General features: G+C 42.0%; 2 protein-coding genes across 2 annotated transcripts in view; one reads left to right on the forward strand and one right to left on the reverse strand.

Annotated features, from left to right (window-relative positions):
• Positions 1 to 3152: 3152 nt before the first annotated feature.
• On the reverse strand, positions 3153 to 8186 carry LOC307243918 (melanoregulin). Its single transcript, XM_080018888.1, has 5 exons — positions 8017 to 8186; positions 7260 to 7545; positions 4920 to 5010; positions 4293 to 4459; positions 3153 to 3444 (listed from the first exon to the last, which is right to left on the reverse strand). Exons 1-5 carry the CDS (start codon positions 8091 to 8093, stop codon positions 3361 to 3363), a joined length of 705 nt encoding a protein of 234 aa, XP_079875014.1. The 5' UTR covers positions 8094 to 8186; the 3' UTR covers positions 3153 to 3360.
• A 1816-nt stretch (positions 8187 to 10002) lies between these two features.
• The window catches only part of LOC307243921 (carboxypeptidase O-like), a gene marked incomplete at both ends in the record, with an annotated part of 8324 nt that continues 203 nt past the window's right edge, over positions 10003 to 18123 (forward strand). Inside the window, 10 exons of the mRNA XM_080018890.1 lie at positions 10003 to 10070; positions 10250 to 10313; positions 11359 to 11460; positions 12239 to 12349; positions 12989 to 13105; positions 13342 to 13435; positions 14482 to 14574; positions 14880 to 14989; positions 16216 to 16300; positions 17398 to 17478. Of these exons, the coding sequence (XP_079875016.1) occupies positions 10003 to 10070; positions 10250 to 10313; positions 11359 to 11460; positions 12239 to 12349; positions 12989 to 13105; positions 13342 to 13435; positions 14482 to 14574; positions 14880 to 14989; positions 16216 to 16300; positions 17398 to 17478 (925 nt within the window). The remainder of the gene's footprint in view (positions 10071 to 10249; positions 10314 to 11358; positions 11461 to 12238; positions 12350 to 12988; positions 13106 to 13341; positions 13436 to 14481; positions 14575 to 14879; positions 14990 to 16215; positions 16301 to 17397; positions 17479 to 18123) is intronic.

Here is an 18123-nt window from a genome sequence, read left to right on the forward strand (position 1 = left end):
ATTTTGTGACTATGAGCATGAAAAAGCATGAGACCGGGACGTACATGTTCCTACTGACGCCCTGCTTACTTTAGTATGAGCGTAAAAAAGTTAACGTCTTTCCGGACGTACTACATCATCACATCACCACTGGACTTCCTTTTAGTCTGTTGTCATGACAACACTGAATAGAAACTGTGGTGTTGGGGTGGCATGGTTTAAGCAGCCACCCCTGTCTTGGGTTTAGGTAATTGTGCCCGGGAGCATAACAGGTAAAACCCCCATCCCCACACACACACACACACACACACACACACACACACACACACAGCGTGACATGTTTGCTATCTGCTCCAGGCTTGTTCCACCTTGCCCACTCTCTACAATAAAACTGGTACTTTTCAGCCCCATCGCCTGTGTCTCTGTATCAGAGGACCCTGAAAACGTCACTCGGATGTTGTGTGGCTTGCGGAACTGCCGTAGAAATATTAACCACCTTTACCAACGTCATTATGGGATACACTTGCCAACGTAGTATAATCAGTGTTTTCACATCATTACATTTCCCCGTATATAGTCGTTGTGCTACCTTTCGCATACTATTTAAGCATTCTATGGTTTCGGACATACCAAAAACGTTCACATACTAATTAGGTGTACTACATAGTGTGCTCGTATGGAATGGTTCAGTCACAGCACAAATTTTAAATCCATAACAGACTGACCGCCCCTCCCCTCGGCAGTATCCCCCATCGTGTGATGAGGAAAACATCTCTCACTTGACTCTGTGTGTGTGTGTGTGTGTGTGTGTGTGTGTGTGTGTGTGTGTGTGTGTGTGTGTGTGTGTGTGTGTGTGTGTGTGTGTGTGTGTGTGTGTGTGTGTGTGCGTGTGTGCGTGTGTGTGTGTGTTTGTGCGCGCACCAGCCCTGTGGACAACGGCCCGTCCCATCCTCTGGAGCCTCTGGTAAAATATTTGACCACCAGCGGGAGTCCACAGTCCGTCGGGACCTATGACCATCATGTTACGCCACTGCGTGTTTTTACCCAGCATGCACTGCGGGCCCCAACCACTGGCCCTTGATTGTTATTCATCATAGACACCCACACACACACACACACACACACACACACACACACACACACACACACATACACACACACACACACACACACACACATACACACACACACATACACACACACACACACACACACACACACACACACACAGACGAATGCATGTGCCTTGTGAGTATGGTGTTTGATAAAGCCCAACAATTGTAAATACATTTTAAATATAAGAAGGGCCACATGGAGTTAAAAATGAATAAATAAATAATTTAGGCTTCAATTTCCCTGAAAAATTAACTTATTTTGAATAAATACATAAAAATATATATATATTTCCAATTCTATGACCTATTTTCAATCTATTTTAAATTTCTCAACTTATTTTCAATGAAGGCCCTTGTTTGTCCTCAGTCTAATACACAAAGGTGTCGACTCCCCCCCCCCACTCACTTTTCCCCTGGTTCACTGTCAGGGAGCTGAGCCGCTCGTGTTTCAGTGCAGAGTTTAATGATGACGTCAAGACACACACACACACACACACACACACACACACACACACACACACACACACACACACACACACACACACACACACACACACACACACTCAGACTGGTATAATGGGAACAAGGTGCGAGCCGCACAATGCCTGTTGGCTATGCCAGAGCCTTCGTCCATCCCTCATATTTCTCCCCTTCCCCCAAAATCTCCTCGCATTTCCACATCTGCTTCACAAACTTCTGCACAGGGGCCTTAGAGAGAGACCAGTATATAGGTCAGAGGGATGTGTGTGTGTGTGTGTGTGTGTGTGTGTGTGTGTGTGTGTGTGTGTGTGTGTGTGTGTGTGTGTGTGTGTGTGTGTGCGTATGTGCGTGTGTGCATGTGTGTGCGTGTGTTTAAGTTTGGAACCTAGGTTTTTCTCACTGAGTTGAATGTGAGTATTTCCAACTGGGTCTGGAAACTGTTTTTTTTTTTTGTCTTTTTTCTTTTAGTTTCTTGTGTGTCATTCTTCAACTTTGGGCTCAAAGCTGAAATCACACTTTGGAAGGCGCTGCCAGTCACAAATTATTTACATGAAGTTCGTCAGCGAAAGCCAAGGAACACACTCGTACATCACTGTTCAGACACTTGATCCCCATCTGGAGGAGACAGAGCAGATTTGATGTTTTATTCCTCTCTTTTTTTTTTGTGATTGGAAATAGCGTGTTGAAAAGAATTGGGGGGGAAAAAAAATGCATTTGACTCCCAACTCCAAGACAGCCAGTTCTTTGACAGTGTGATGAATTTGATTCAACTCTAAAACTTGCTTTCAGTTAAAATTGGAAAAAGACCCCCCAAAAAAAAAAAGAAAGAAAAAAACAAAAAAAACAACCCTGTTATCTGTTATGGAGGCAGCACGTTTCACACACTCTGGGTGAAAATGTGAATGTGCTGCCACGCGCTGGACGAACAGTACAATTACAGTTAAACAAATTAACTAACTAGAAAAAAACACTTATGTACTGTACATCCTGGTCTAAATCCATATTTTCCTTTGCCAACCACCATTGAGACAAATTTTAATCGCATCTTCAGGTACAAATATACCTATACTTTCTAACAAATGTTATGTTAATTTATATTTTGATATTTTAAGTGATGTTTATTTGATTTTGAACAGCCATGTCGTAAGGAAATATTTGGAGTGGGGGTGGTTGGGTCCATCCTTGCATTTGTTACTTTTCAACTGCATGTTTTTTTTTTTTCCCAAAAAATCTACCTCCTGAAAGTAAAACTCAACTCCAGGATTTTGAGTGGACCGTGTGGATTCACTACTTGTGACCAGCACCGGAGGTCCCAAGAGTGAGAATCAGCGGAGCAGGGCCTGGCTGGAGCGAAAACCCTGGCCCTGGATCTTTCCGCCGCTGGTCTTGTTTTGTCTGTAATGCATTTCATAATCCTCCATAAAATGCTAATCTCCAAATTTGGATCCCAAATGCGGACGCATCACGCCACATCAGGATGACGTTGGAAAGTCACTTCAAGACTCAAAGACAGGAAAGACTGCAGGATGGAGCCATGGCAGGAGGAATGGATATTTATTATGACTGAGCTGTGAAGGAACACACCAGTGAGTATTATTTATGTAGTAATAAACCTGTATGCAACGTATTTATTATGACTTCATATACAAAACCGTTATATCTAAATGGCCACATGGGAGACCAGGGATCCAACTGTTCCATTTGCTCTTTTAATGCAAATACGAAACCAAGATATATATGAATTTCTCTCTCTCTCTCGCTCTCACTCGCCCTCTCGCTCCCTCGCTCAGGTGCAGGCCTCAGTCTTGGGGTATCTGTCCTTGGCCAGACTGATGAAGTCCTCGGCGCTGTCCAGGGAAACCAGGCGGTCCTGACGGGGAGTGGGAAGGAGAGAATGACGGACGCAAGAAACCGGTGCAAATGGAGGGAGGAATCAAGGAGTAAGTGAGGATAAGTGAGGATGGATGGAGGATGGGGGGGGGGCGTTGGGGAAAAAGGAGAGAGGGTAGGGAGGGAAGACGCAAGAGTAGAAAAGATGGCCAGGGAATGGAGAGAATGAGTTCAAATCTCAAACAACACCGAACCAAATATCACAGTGACTCTAAAATGTGTCAGCGCAACTAGAACTGGAGTGCGACACGCCTGATTTTACATTCTCTAAAGTTGAAATGAATCCGATTTTTGGTGACTGATCATCCATATCAACAGTTCTCTGGTAAATCTGACCAAAACGAGTTATGCCGCTTCATTAAATTCTCCGCGGCTGCCTTTCCGCTGCATGTGCATGATCTTTACATCGTCGCCGGGAAAGCTGTGGCAGACCCTGCCACCGACAATGGAAACAGCATACAGGAGGAGCACATGCAATGGACACAAATACAATGAGACACTGTTTCTTGCGTCCAAACCAAAAAAAAACAAACAAAAAAACCTTTTAAAATACAGGATTTTTTCAACAATCTAATCTCATGGATTACCACTTTAAACTCGCTGTGTTCCTTGTGGTCCATGTGCATCCCTACAAGTGTGACAGAAGTGCCTCCATGGTTCAGGTTCAATAGAGTACAGAGCCCTGTATAAGTGTGTGTGTGTGTGTGTGTGTGTGTGTGTGCAGCATGCTGTGTATAAACCTGTGTGTGTGTGTGTGTGTGTGTGTGTGTGTGTGTGTGCGTGTGTGTGTGTGTGTGTGTGTGTGTGTGTGCGCACGTGCATGCACACCATGACGTAGAGGTATGGGTCCTGCGGTCCTGTTCCCGGCAGGAACAGCGAGGTGTGGTCCAGCAGCTGCTGCAGCAGGTCCCCGGCCCGGTTGAGGTTCTCCCAGTCCCTGCTCAGCTGGCTCTGCTTGTTCACGCACAGCAGGGCCTCCACCTCGCGCTGGTACCCTGCAGGGCGGGGCCGCAGGGGGCCCGTGCAAGTCCTAGTTAGTGACGAAAGCTTTGTCCCTTTTTTTAGGAGTCGGCTCCGGACGAGCCCCTCGGTAAGAAATAGTCGTTTGACTTTGGCTTTCCGACCCCGGGTTCATTTGAGGGAGGAGTTGAACGGTGAAGGGGATCAGATGGAATTCTGATTGAAATAATTGACTTACTTCTGTCAAAATTATTTATTTAGGCAGAGAAATGCCAATTAAGAATCACAAAAAGTGAATCCAAATGATGGTAATGGAGGAGATCTTAATAGAGCAGGCCTAGTCTAATAGAGTACAATAAAAACACATATATAGAGAGTATAATATATAGAATATTAGATATGGATACGTAGATAGGTAATATAATAGAGTAAAAGTCAAACAGGAGTAACATTGAGTAATGTTAAAAAGCAATAAGTGCAAAACGGAAATCTGACCGAGTTGGAGTAAGATTTTCTTCCATCGGCTGCAGACCTCCCGTCGGGCGGAGCGCAGGGAGTGGATGTCATAGTTCAGCTTCTCCCATTCCTACACAGCAAGATCACCCAGGTATTACAGGATCGTAAACCTCATTAAAAGGGAAAATATACTGTATATACACATGTTTTCAATCAATCAATAACATCACATTGACTTTGGAGTGGATATTTTTTTGTAGATTTTTCACACATTTTGCTTTTTAAAAGTTATTAAAAGACACTTTCTGTCATTTCTCTTGTTAAAAAACAAACTTTCGACTGTATTAGATATTGGCAAACATACTTACAGTATGTAATACATCCGTAAAGATAACTTTACAGGTGAAAAAAGTAAAAAAAAAAAAATAAAATGAAAGAAAAAGGTAAAGCGACGTCATCGACACTGCATATTTGACCTGTAACGTGTAATGCCATCTCTCAGTGTCCGCCCACCTAAACCAAACACACTCGACTCCTGCACAAAATTCCAGTCCTCTTCATATTTATTGAGCGTCACAAACGGGATGCATGCCCTTGTTTTGTTTTGTTCTGTCCCCACCGTGCAGACCTTGTAACGCAGTTACACCTTTACACTTGATGGATGGAGCGCCCCTTTCTCCCTCTTTAACTGGATAAGGGCGCTTGCCGTCCTAGATCTGCAGCGGGGGAATTTAATAAATCCAACAATGTCGGCACTGTGTCCCGCGGGCGGCTATTCCCGGCGCCGGCCGCATCTCGCCGTCTGCTCTGCCACTTTTAAACTTGTTTTGTCTGACACGCAGGCGAGCTCTGCGGTTAAATCACGGCTCGGCCTGACCGACCAGCAGCAATATGAGCCACCTGGCTGTTATGCTCCTTCAAATTAAAAGTCCTGCTTTCAAGGTGTGGGTTTCATATTGTTCGTCAAGGCATTTTTGTGTGTGTGTCTCTGCACCTTTGACATTGGGTTCTTTGTATATATTCCTGGTTGTTTACGTTCAGTATTCCTCCACATGGGTTGTGGAACCGGCCTCGGCAGTTCTCCAAAAACTCGTAGTGCAGGTAGTTTCTGAGGTTAACCCAACAGTTTTCGTTAAACATTTTTTTTTTAAAGAATATCCTCCTCTTCATCACAATTCTTACTGAAGATCAACTATGACTATGGAAAGAAAAAATCGAAATGCTATTTAACACGCTTCCAATCCTGTTGCGGCAACAACACGTGTGGAATCCAACCTCTGTGATGTTGCACCATGACGGAGGTACAAGCGCTTCATTGTGCGCGGGGCAAGCTGTGACCCTTCTCCTGATTACATTATCACGTTAGGCGGATGAAGAAGAAGAACAAGGTGAAAGGATCATGTTTTTTCATCCCCACCACGAATTTGCATTGCATCATTTGCATTGTTGGTGGCGGACCCCGCCACCAACAATGCAAATGATGCAATGCAAATTCGTGGTGTTCAAGTCCAGCTAAATATAGCGTCAAATGTGAGATTTTTTTTTTCAACAAAATAATGCCATGGATTACCACTTCAATCTATAAGCATGTCTGGCCCGTGCTGTGCGTCCTACGACGAGTAAAAGTTTTAATCGTAGCATGACCCATGACCCTGGACCCTGTTCCTTTCAGATTTCCGTCAAATGTTCCTTCGCTTCGACTCCAACAGTGACGTTTGTTGTTTAGGTTTACGAGGTCGCCGCTCTCCCCAACGAGATCCTATCCACGTGATGGTGCAAACTTAATGCGGTTAGCGCGGAGACCTTTGAACAGGGCGTCCTGATGCCTGCCTTGATTCAATCACAAAATTCACTTTTTTAACAACTCAGTTCTGATGAAATGAAAAATACATGTTCCTCTCGCACCCCGGCCTGTGGGGAGTTTGAGATGCTTTGTGTTCATCTTTTTGTGTGTTTTAGGTGCGAGCGATCAACGCTGGTGTGCCTTCATGACGCTTTTACCGAGAAACTATATATCTATATGTATTTTACATCACTTTTAAGGTCGAGGTGGAATTCCATCAAGACTGGACTTTTGCTACAAAATGGAAATTTCCCCCTACAGAGTTTAGTGTAGTGTTATCTCATCTTAATTCATAGAGGCTAATCTGTCTCTTTTGGGACTTTTTGGAGTTTAGAAATATTTTTTTCAGCAAGCACCCTCGTCCCTTACGTATCACTTTATTAACGTTCTGCTTGACTATTTAGATTTAGAATAGTGAATACTATGGACTGTTTCGATGCTCAACGATATCAATGCAATGTGATCAAAACCCATAAAAGGTTTCTGTCCATCCGTCTGTCTGCCTGCCTGCCTGCCTGTCTGTCTCCCTCTTTCACCTCAGTGTTCTCGTCGGCCTGGTTCCTCATGTGGATGAAGGCCTGCAGCTCCACCTCCGACTCCAGCCCCAGGGTGGAGGTGCCGATTTGGGGGCAGGTCGGAGGCGGACGGCGCTCCGCGGCATCGTCCTCCTCCTCCTCCTCCTCCTCCCTCTGGCTTTCCTGGATCTCACACGGGCTCCGCCTGGACGGCTCCGGCCCAAAAAGGCTCTCCTCGCCCGGGTCGCTGTCGCTGGTCTCGCTGGGCGGGGGCTCCGGGGGTTTGGGACGCCTGTTGCTCCTCATGCTGGACGGGTGGAGGAAAAGAGCCGTGTACAAAACTAATGTATTGATCAGATTGTTCAAGTAATAATAATAATAACAATAATAATAATCACCTTGAATTGTGTAGCATCTTTCATACACGGCACACGGCTCAAAGTGCTCAACGGTAATAGAAGGCAATTAAATCATCACCATTAAAGCAAAGCAAACTGCATTTAATAAAAAAATAGGTGAATATTATACTCCTTTCAGATTTGGGGTGCCCATTTGGACTTTGAAGGATCCCGATCATTCCTCACAAAGAGGTGATTTTATTCCTTTATCATTGACTCACACCGAACATCATGAAACGAGGGCATACACACATTCCTGTTCTTTTATCAAGCACTTTTTGATACTATTTAAAAACAAAGACCAAAGCCAAAGGTACGACTTCAACCAAAGCATTTCGATTAAAAATGTCTTCCGCACAGATCGGGAAGCCGTGGTCTACCGTAAAATCGCGCTCTTCTCCTCCCGGTTGTGCCGCAGGTAGTAGCGACAGCAGCACACCGTGTTGGCGGCGCCCATCGGCCCCGAACTCAGCCAAAGGCGCGAAAGCTCCTCAGAAACTCTTCATTCCCCGGTAGAGCTCGGGCGACGGTCACATCTCCTCCACGCAGGCCTTGGCCTCCCAGCACGCCTGCATCAAACGCAATTGGAGCTGTCGATTTTTAAAAAGCTTCCCTCACGGAAAAAGGCCCCATGGCCAAACTCCCAAGGACGGGCGAGAGACAAGCGTGTCCCCTTCTCTCTCTCTCTCTCTCTCTCTCTCTCTCTATCTGCACGGGGAAGGACGGGTTGGTCAATTGCATTATCCTCGTGAGTCGGGGGCAGGACAGCGACACAGTCAGTGCAGAGCGACGGGATGAATGGGACATTGATTGGGGAACTCCTGTCGGAGCAGAATGCATGGGAGAGCCGTGAACTGTCAAAGGTTTTACATTCACTATAGTAGAGGAGTAAATACGTGGTACTGTGAGTGGTAGAAATGTCATGAATCAACAATAGTTTTGTAATCAAGTTATTACTCATTCTTTCTCAACTATTGTTATCCATCCCTGTATTATATTTATATTTATACCTTCAATATGTATAACGCCAACACTAGTAACCAAACTGCCACTGATTTTAATGTAATTTATCCATTTTATATATTCAGTATATTTTTTTAATATTTGTTTTTCAAATTTTTTTAAATATATATGTTTTTTTTATTTTTTAAGGCTGTTCAGCTTTTTGGATGCTTACTGTTGGGTATATAAAAATGTATTTGGCTGTCGACGCATGTTCTGATTCTGGTTGTGATGTATACATGCATGTTGTCTCCAGATCCTCACTCAAAAAAAAAAAAAGAAATAAGGTGAAAAGTTCCAAAGTAGTTGACGGAACAAGCGTTAAATATCGTTTTTTTTTTATATCAGACAAAAACTCCACAGAGTCAGTAATTGAGTAACTTCCCTCCCCTGACACGTAGTAACGACGCACATGGAAACGTAGTCGTCCAAAGTGAGACGCAGGTCATTATTGTGGCGGGAACAGTCACTGGTAACACAGTGGCGCCTCGACTTACGACTGTAATTCGTTCTATAAGAACGGTCGTATGTTAAAACAGTCGTATGTCGAAGCAATTTCTCCCATATACACCGCGCTCATATTTTTCTATGATTTCCTTCTTAGTTTCAATGGGAGTCATCGCCCTTTTCCTTTTCCCCATCATCCTTCTTCTTAGGACTCACCATGAAGGGTGAAAATAAACAAAATACACAGCACAAACACAGTAAATATGAAAAAGATATGGATAAGCCACAAACTACGTGCACACGCCATGTAGGTCGCCCGCTGACTGACTGCTGACTGACTGCTGACTGACTGCTGGCTGACTGTTGACTGACTGTTGACTGGCTGTTGACTGACTGCTGACTGACTGCTGACTGGCCGCCGACGCGCCAACTACAATTTCCACGCTCGTAACTTGGAGCAGTCGGTCGCAAGTGGATATAAATTTTCGCGGTTATCGCTGCTCCTATCTTGGATTAGTCGTGAGTAGATGCAGTCGTAAGTCGACGTACCACTGTACTGTGAAGCATGAAAATAACATTTCTGAAGGTAATAATAATAATAATTATATTAATAACAATAATAATAATTATAATATAACTGCAGGGATAAGATAATGAGGTTATTTTAATATCTTGGTAGATCATTTAAAAGGTTGTTAATCATTGGACTAGTTAATACATCACCAATAATTATAATAGTTCTTGGTATGTTGCCTTGTATATATACAGCCTGTATGCACGGAGCAGAGCTTGGTGCTTGTAAAGGGTTTGGAGATAAGGGATCAGCTGCCTGCGCTGCACTGTGTGACACTGTGTTACACTGTGTGACACTGTGACACTGCTGAGACGGAGAAATGCTGCAAACACAGAAACCCAAAATGTCTCTTCCGTGGCGTTTGCTTTTGCTTGCGCTGCCTGTGTTCAGCGCTCTAGAGACGTGTGACAGGTGAGTGCTCTGCCTGTTTTTATTTAAACCACTGAGTTTTAAACAAGAAAAAAATGCTTAAAAGAAAAATAAAAATACAATAAAAAAAAACACAATAATAATGTATATATATAGTATATGGAATAAGATATTTTTGTTGATACAGTACCATTAACGTTATGTTTTGCTTGCACCGACAGTTTGACGGTGGAACCAGACTCCATATGGGATTATGACTACACCAAATACCATCCTATGGAAGAGGTGAGAGTTATTATGGTATATCAAATGTGTATATAGTATATTATTATTATAGTATATAATATGTACTTTATGTATCCACAGGTATATGAGTTGTTATATGTTTGTCATCCACTGTAAACACACTGTTTTGGCTTAGAATTTAAAGTTGCCGTAACAATCATTTCTCCTTTCAGAACCAACAGTGTCGTGCGGTGACATCTTATTAACAAATAAAAACACAATTTATTCATAATAAAAATAAAGAGAAAGAGCAGCCGGATCTTTACTCCACAGTTGCAAAATGGATCCCGTTTTAAATTGAATAATTAGACACCACATGTTTACTGTTTTGCAAATAAGTCATGAAAAGTGTTAGAAATATACTTTTTATATTCTAATTATTTCTCATTTTTGTGTCAGTAATTGAAAATGGTTGAAATAAAATGTCACATTTATTAGGAATTATAAGATAAGATAAGATAAGATAAACCTTTCTTAGTCCCACAAAGGGGAAATTTACATTGTTCCAGCAGGAAAAAGGGGCCAGCAGAAAATAGAGGGCATATCAAGGTACACAGTATAAACAATATAAAAAAATATTATAAATTACATAAATGATCAATTATAAATAAACATATATATATTATAAATTATTGTATTATATTATAAAATATATTATGAATGAAGAATGAAAACAGAAGACAAAATACAGTCCATCTCTCTCTTACAACTCCCTCTCTCTCCCTCTCAATCTCTTTCTCCCCCCCCCCCCTCTCTCCCGCGCTCCCCCTTTCTCTCTCACTCTCAACCTCTATCCCCCATCTCTCTCTCGATCCCACTCAACCCTCCTCTGTCCCCCCTCTATCTCCCTTTCCCTCTCTCTCTCTCTCTCTCTCGCTCTCTCTCTCTCTCTCTCTCTTTCCCTCTCTCTCTCTCTCTCTCTCTCTCTCTCGCTCTCTCTCTCTCTCTCTCTCTTTCCCTCTCTCTCTCTCTCTCTCTCTCGCTCTCTCTCTCTCTCTCTCTCTCTCTCTCTCGCTCCCCCCCGCCCCCCTCTCTCTCTCTCCAGATCTCCAGATGGATGCATAATGTGCAGAGACATTTTCCAGACCTGGTCTCCTCCACTGTCTACGGTCGCACCTTTGAGGGGAACAACATCACTCTGCTCAAGGTGTTTGGCGTCACTTCTTCTCGAACTTCTCTTTTTTATGATTGATATTGATTGAATGATATTGCGGTCCGGTGAACCAGAGAGGTGGAGATGAATAACCTCCACATCAAGATCTTCTTGATTCTCCATTTATCACATGTGGTCACACCAGTATAATACAGTGAAATAATAAAAAGGCAAAATATAAGAAATAAACAAATATAAAAATAGCAAATAAATATACAAAAATAAATAATATAAAAATAAATTCATTCATAATAATCATAGTCATCAATCATAGGAAATACATATTTGTATACAACAAAGAGGCAAAAATGTATAAGCAAAGTATACGTAATCTGATATGTATTATATTACAGTGCATGTACACATACACCGATCAGCCACAACATTAAAACCACCAATAACCATTAATGTTGTGTAGCGTTCGCTCGTGCCGCAAAAACAGCTTTGTTTTTCTTTGTTTTGGAGATGCTCTGTACCAGTCGTCTAGCCATCACAATTTGGTCCTTGTCAAAGTGGCTCAGATCCTTACGCTTGACCATTTTTCCTGCTTCCAACACATCAACTTCAAGAACTGACTGTTCATTTACTGCCCTGATCATAACTGAATACAGACTAAAATAAAAAGGAACCGACGGCATCGTTAATTGTCAGTTGTGAGCCAACAATGAGTGCTGAATATGTAAGATATCTAATATTGTTTTTGACGTGTATTTAATGTTTTTGCCTGTTCTTTTATTCTCATTTCCCTACTTCACGTTTTTTTGTTGTCCAGCTGGGTCTTGCGAACCCCAAGGGCACGGAGAAGAAGGCGGTGTGGATGGACTGTGGCATCCACGCCCGGGAGTGGATCGCTCCGGCCTTCTGCCAGTGGTTTGTGAAGGAGGTGAGAGGCACGGCTGCATATTTATATAATATAAATAATACATATATGAAATAATAATCATAAAAATGATAATAAAATATAATGATAAACAAATAAATAAATAAATAAAATTTAATTAAATTTAAAAAACAAATGTGTTTGTCGCTCCAAGTTAAGATAACTTCACGCCAAATCTGTTGAACCGCAGGAAAAAAAAAAAACCTCAAACGCAGTTCATCCAGTGGCCACTACTGTCTGTTGGATGCGATTACACATTCGGTGTGAAGCCAGCCTTATTTTCTGATATGAAGTCGTCGATTCCGTGAGGCGGACGCGTTGTTCTATATTCATTGCCGAGTTGCGGTTGTTGAAGTTGTCCTTTCTGTGTTCTGACGTTGTTAGTTATGACCTAGCGATGGAATTTTACTTCTAAAACCATGGTTGTGGGTGCGAGTCCCATAGCACATTTGTGACTGTGGAACCGAATTAAATTGGCCATGAACACGAAAAATAGTGTTGTGATCTGGTGAAATTCGCCTTGACATTGCTTGTTTGAAGCACACTTCGCAGTATCCTAAATGAATAACCTAAAGTATTGCAGCTCTGACCCCATTAAATATAAAATATAACGGATAACGGAGGAAACTGCTTTTCTCCCAGATCTTAAAGTCCCACAAGACGGATCCAAACCTGATGGAGCTGCTGCAGAACCTGGACTTCTACGTGACTCCTGTGCTCAACGTGGACGGATACATGTTCTCCTGGAGCAACCAGAGCGTCGGTTTATACACACACACACACACACACACACACACACACACACACACACACACACATACACACACACACACACACACACACACACACACACACACACACACACACACACTGCTGATACTTTACTTGTGTACTGACTTAATACAGTACAATAAAGAAAGTAAGTTTGTGTGTGTGTGTGTGTGTGTGTGTGTGTGTGTGTGTGTGTGTGTGTGTGTGTGTTTGTGTGTGTGTAGACTCGGCTGTGGAGAAAGTCCCGCTCCTCCCCCCCTGCGGGGTGCGACTGTTATGGCGTCGACCTGAACAGGAACTTCCCGGCCAACTGGGGAAGTGAGTTCCACACTTTCAGACAAGATATTATTATACATTAGAAATAGAGAGTGCTGCAGATGAATATGTATATAGCAGTAAATGTATTCATTTCATAAACAATGACAGGAAGTGCAAAAATTTAAAACAAGGAAAAACAACTGAAAAGGGATTTGAACATCACATCGAGGGTTGCTCACACCTCCATGTATTTCGCTCATCAGACAAGTAGCCGTCCACGCCGTTAAAATGGGATTATAGACAGAATCTACCAGAACAAAAACGGTAAAACATTTTTTACCTATATATATATATATATATATATATATATATATATATAAGAACGTAATAATATTGCAATCAGAATATCGTTTCCTTGACTCACATTTCCTCAAAACACAGAAAGAAATGGATAACGTTGCCATGCGTGACGCGGCACAGGACGCACGGGGCTTTTTTTGGTTTCGTTCAGTTAGGAAGCGGCGTAAATTAAATACATCTACAGTAAAAACACTGTTTTTATTTGCTTTGTTCGGAGAAAAGATTGCTCTGATCTCCACAGAACGGCTTTGATGGTGATGGTTGGGAACCTCTGCTTCAGCCAAATGATGGTCATGCTCTCTGGGCTTTACATAGAGGGAGGGGATGGGCCACGCTAAGTATGGCTCCAGTGCCTCATTGATCCACCATTTCAGACCTGCCCAAAAATATCCTGAACTTAAAACGAACTAACTGCACAATTCACGACTACATCGTTCAGTTTTTGTCACATGTTTTCAGCAATGATTTAATAATGTGTATAATGTGTTTAGAAAGTAATCACTGAACTTACTTGACATGGACTTTAAAATATTATTAAAATTCATAAACATAAATAATTGTATAATAATAATAAAAAATGTACCTAATAATAGGAGAAGATTGAAAGAAAAACAAGATTTCCATATCCTTCTGCTATCCTTCTCTGTAAACAACACATTTCAGTGTACTTTCCTCTAATATTATAAATAAATTGTGTGTTTTTGGCCGCTAAATTCTTTCACAACATTTTTTTATTTTTTCTCCAGCGGTGGGCGTGTCACGCGACTGCTGCTCCAACACCTACTGCGGCCAGGCAGCCGTCTCCGAGCCCGAGGCCCAGGCCGTCACACAGTTCGTCGGTAGATATCATGGCTATAGCGTTGAAATTCATTTCATTTTACTGGCGAAACCGGTTCATTTAACTCTGTTTGACTCTGTTAGTATTATGCTCTTTCTCCTTCGGCTCGGCCACCCGTTGGACACTGCGGCCGCAGCCTCCTCCTATCTTATCTCGTCCTTTCTCCGACCCTTTGCGCCCCGTAAAGCGTCCGTCCACCGCGTGTGACGTGCACCTTGGGTGCCGGGAATCGGAGCGGGAAGCCAGCAACGCCTCCGTGTTGGACTCACGTTCACGGTCACGTTCGCCTGCTTTTTATTTTTTTAGGGAGCAGGGTGAAGCAGATCCTCTGTTTTCTCACCATCCACTCATCGGGGCAGCTCATCCTGCTGCCCTACGGACACCCCCAGATCGCCGCACCCAACTACCAAGAACTGGTCAGAGTCTTTGTTTAACGTCGGGTTTATTTTTGAAGACCCTCGTGGTCGCAGGGTCTGAACGGGCCGGGTGGATTTTGCGATGGGTCCTGGGCGACGGGGCGAAGCGCCATCTCCTCGGTAACGTTGGACGATAAGTGGTAAATTGCGGGACCCCCCTCAAGGGAGGCCACTGTAGCTCAGGGGGCGGGGCTTGAGTTTTGATTGACAGGTCTGGGGGTGCGGGGCCATTCGAGATTCAAGATTCAAGAGGTTTATTTGTCACATACATATATACATACATTCATACATATATGCAGTGAAATGTCTTTGCAACGCACCTGGAGATGATGCAACTAACTCCTAAAACGTAATGCAGTTAGTGAATAGAATAATATAAATAAAATAGAATAAAATAAAATAAAATAAATAATAAATATAATAATAAATACTGAGTTGGGGCACAAAATAGAAGTAAAGGGAATAGAGTTATGTTTATGGGATAGGCTATTTGTATATACAGATATGTGCAGTAAAGTACATAAATAAATGAATGAATGAATGAATAAAGTGTGTATGGAGATATGCAGTACAGTATACAACAGTACGACACAGCAATACAGTTACACCGGACAGAACAGCAATACAGCGCAGTATGCAGTAACCCAGAACAGTGATACAGTATGCAGTACAGTATGCAGTAACCCAGAACAGTGATACAGTCAGTATGCAGTACAGTATGCAGTAACTCAGAACAGTGATACAGTATGCAGTACAGTATGCAGTAACCCTGAACAGTGATACAGTATGCAGTACAGTATGCAGTAACCCAGAACGGTGATACAGTCAGAACGCAGTACAGTATGCAGTAACTCAGAACAGTGATACAGTATGCAGTACAGTATGCAGTAACCCAGAACAGTGATACAGTATGCAGTACACTATGCTACATACAGTACAGTAAGGCAGTGTCAGTAACTCAGTGCTTTTCGTGAGGACCCCTGGTGAGTTCAGCATTGACAGTTCTTATGGCTTACGGGAAGAAACTTCAGAGAGCCCAGACCGAATCAGATCTGGCATCGGTCGTTGGTCGACTACATTTGCAAACCCCCCCCCCAGAGCTATATCATGGTGAATTTGTGCGGTTGTTAAATAAAGAAGAAAAAAAAAAACGACGATACTGACGATCCCGTTAAAAAGTTAAATACATTTAATAATCACTTCCCTTCTCTTTGGGAAAACCGCAGGTGGCAGTGGGTGAGGCGGCGGCGGCAGAGATGAAAAAGCTCTACGGGATGGACTACACTGTGGGAACGTCTCCACAAGTCCTGTGTACGCACACGCACACGCACACACACACACACACACACACACACACGCACTGTCCTTTAGTGTCCCGTTTATTAAGTAATATTGATTTTCTTATCTCTAGAAGCCATAGATCAACACCAATGTATTTGTTTATGAGCAGCGGACCGGAGTAAATAACACAATAAGAGTAATAAACTTATAAGCCATATCTCCAGTATGGATCCAGTCTATTGGTTTATTAGATCTTCTCTCCACACTCTGCTGCAGGCACTATAATAAAGATGAAACGCCGCAAACAAAGTCCACGCATTCCAACCTATTTCCAGGAGATTCAAGCCTCAAAACCTTCATTGTCCGCTCTGGAAGTGTGTTTCTCACGGCCCTAAAGACAAAAGAAAAGCATTCGTGATGAAACAGCTGTAAAAGAAAAAACAGGAACCGCGATCCCCAATAAACTAAGCTTGTGACGTTAACGATTAAAATGTGTATAATAAATGTCAAATAAATAAATAAATAATAAATCAATCAATAAAAGAATAAAAGATAAATGTCCATCGGCCTGTACAGGGGGCCTTCCTTGGGTAATTATTATATTCTGATTTATTTTTTATATGTTATGTCTCTGTTTGTTTGCTGGAGTATTGTTGTCTGACGTCCCATTACTGGGGTTTTGTTGGTTTGTATGGGAAAATATTATTATTATTATTATTATTATTATTATTATTATTATTATTATTATTATCATTAAATATAAACTATAAACTAACTATAAATTGTTAATCTATCTATTTATCTACAAACAGAAAACTCTGTAACGTTATACCTGTTTTCTTTTTGTTTGCTATATCCATCTGTCTTCCTTCTCCATCCATCCCTCCATCTATCCATCCATTCCTCTGTCCATCCATCCCTCCCTCCCTCCCTCCATCCCTCCATCCATCCTCCCTCCCTCCCTCCCTCTGTCCATCCATCCATCCATCCACCCATCCCACCATCCATCTATCCCTCCGCCCCTCCATCCCACCATCCATCTACCCCTCCGCCCCTCCATCCCTCCATCCATCTATCCCGCCACCCCTCCATCCCTCCCTCCATTCCATGGCCCCGTTCGCAATTAGATCCCAACTCGGGCTCCAGTCGTGACTGGGCTCGTCTGGTGGGAATCAACTTCTCCTACACCTTTGAACTGAGGGACAAGGGTGAGGCCGACATAGAGCAACAATCTCTTTATGTTGTCTTTATATTTGGTATCATATTAATAATAACACTAAGAAACAAACAACTGCATAATAATAACAGGGAAAGAAATACAAAATATAAATGTTAAATTGTAAAAAATATATTTATATATATATATATATATATATATATATATATATATATATATATATATATATATATGTTAGATGTATGATGGACTGATGATGTATACTGGTTATAATATATAGAGAATTATATATTATTATATTATTACAATATTTACTATAATAATTTATTATATAAACAATTACAATTCATAATATAATTATATAAATAATTATAAATAATTTATTAACATTTTCATTTTTAGGGGGAATCTGTAGTCAACATTTATCACAGTCGCTCTCAACAGTGTATTATATAAACAAAATGTAAACATGAAATCGTCCCATGGTTGATATAATACATTATATACAGATTTGTACAATTACACTTTATGCCGTATGCTCTGTTATATCAGGACATTGGATATGACAAGTACTCTTACTTTTAATTAATAAATTATATTTAAGAGCAAATCAATGTACTTTCCCTTTTTACAGGAGTGGCGTTGTGTTGTATTTGTACATGGTTTCCGTGTGCTT

This window comes from Zeus faber, assembly GCF_960531495.2.
Source record: "Zeus faber genome assembly, chromosome: 18".
In the NCBI taxonomy this organism is placed as follows: domain Eukaryota; kingdom Metazoa; phylum Chordata; class Actinopteri; order Zeiformes; family Zeidae; genus Zeus; species Zeus faber.

What these genes read in the sequence shown, in the direction of transcription:
- LOC307243918 (XM_080018888.1), bottom strand. Translation starts at nt 8,093, where the DNA reads ATGGGCGCCGCCAACACGGTGTGCTGCTGTCGCTACTACCTGCGGCAC. An exon ending in GAGAAGAGCGCGATTTTACG is followed by an intron (nt 7,546 to 8,016) that starts GTAGACCACGGC and finishes CCACCCGTCCAG; the next exon opens with CATGAGGAGCAACAGGCGTC. An exon ending in ACCCATACCTCTACGTCATG is followed by an intron (nt 3,445 to 4,292) that starts GTGTGCATGCAC and finishes ACTCCCCGTCAG; the next exon opens with GACCGCCTGGTTTCCCTGGA.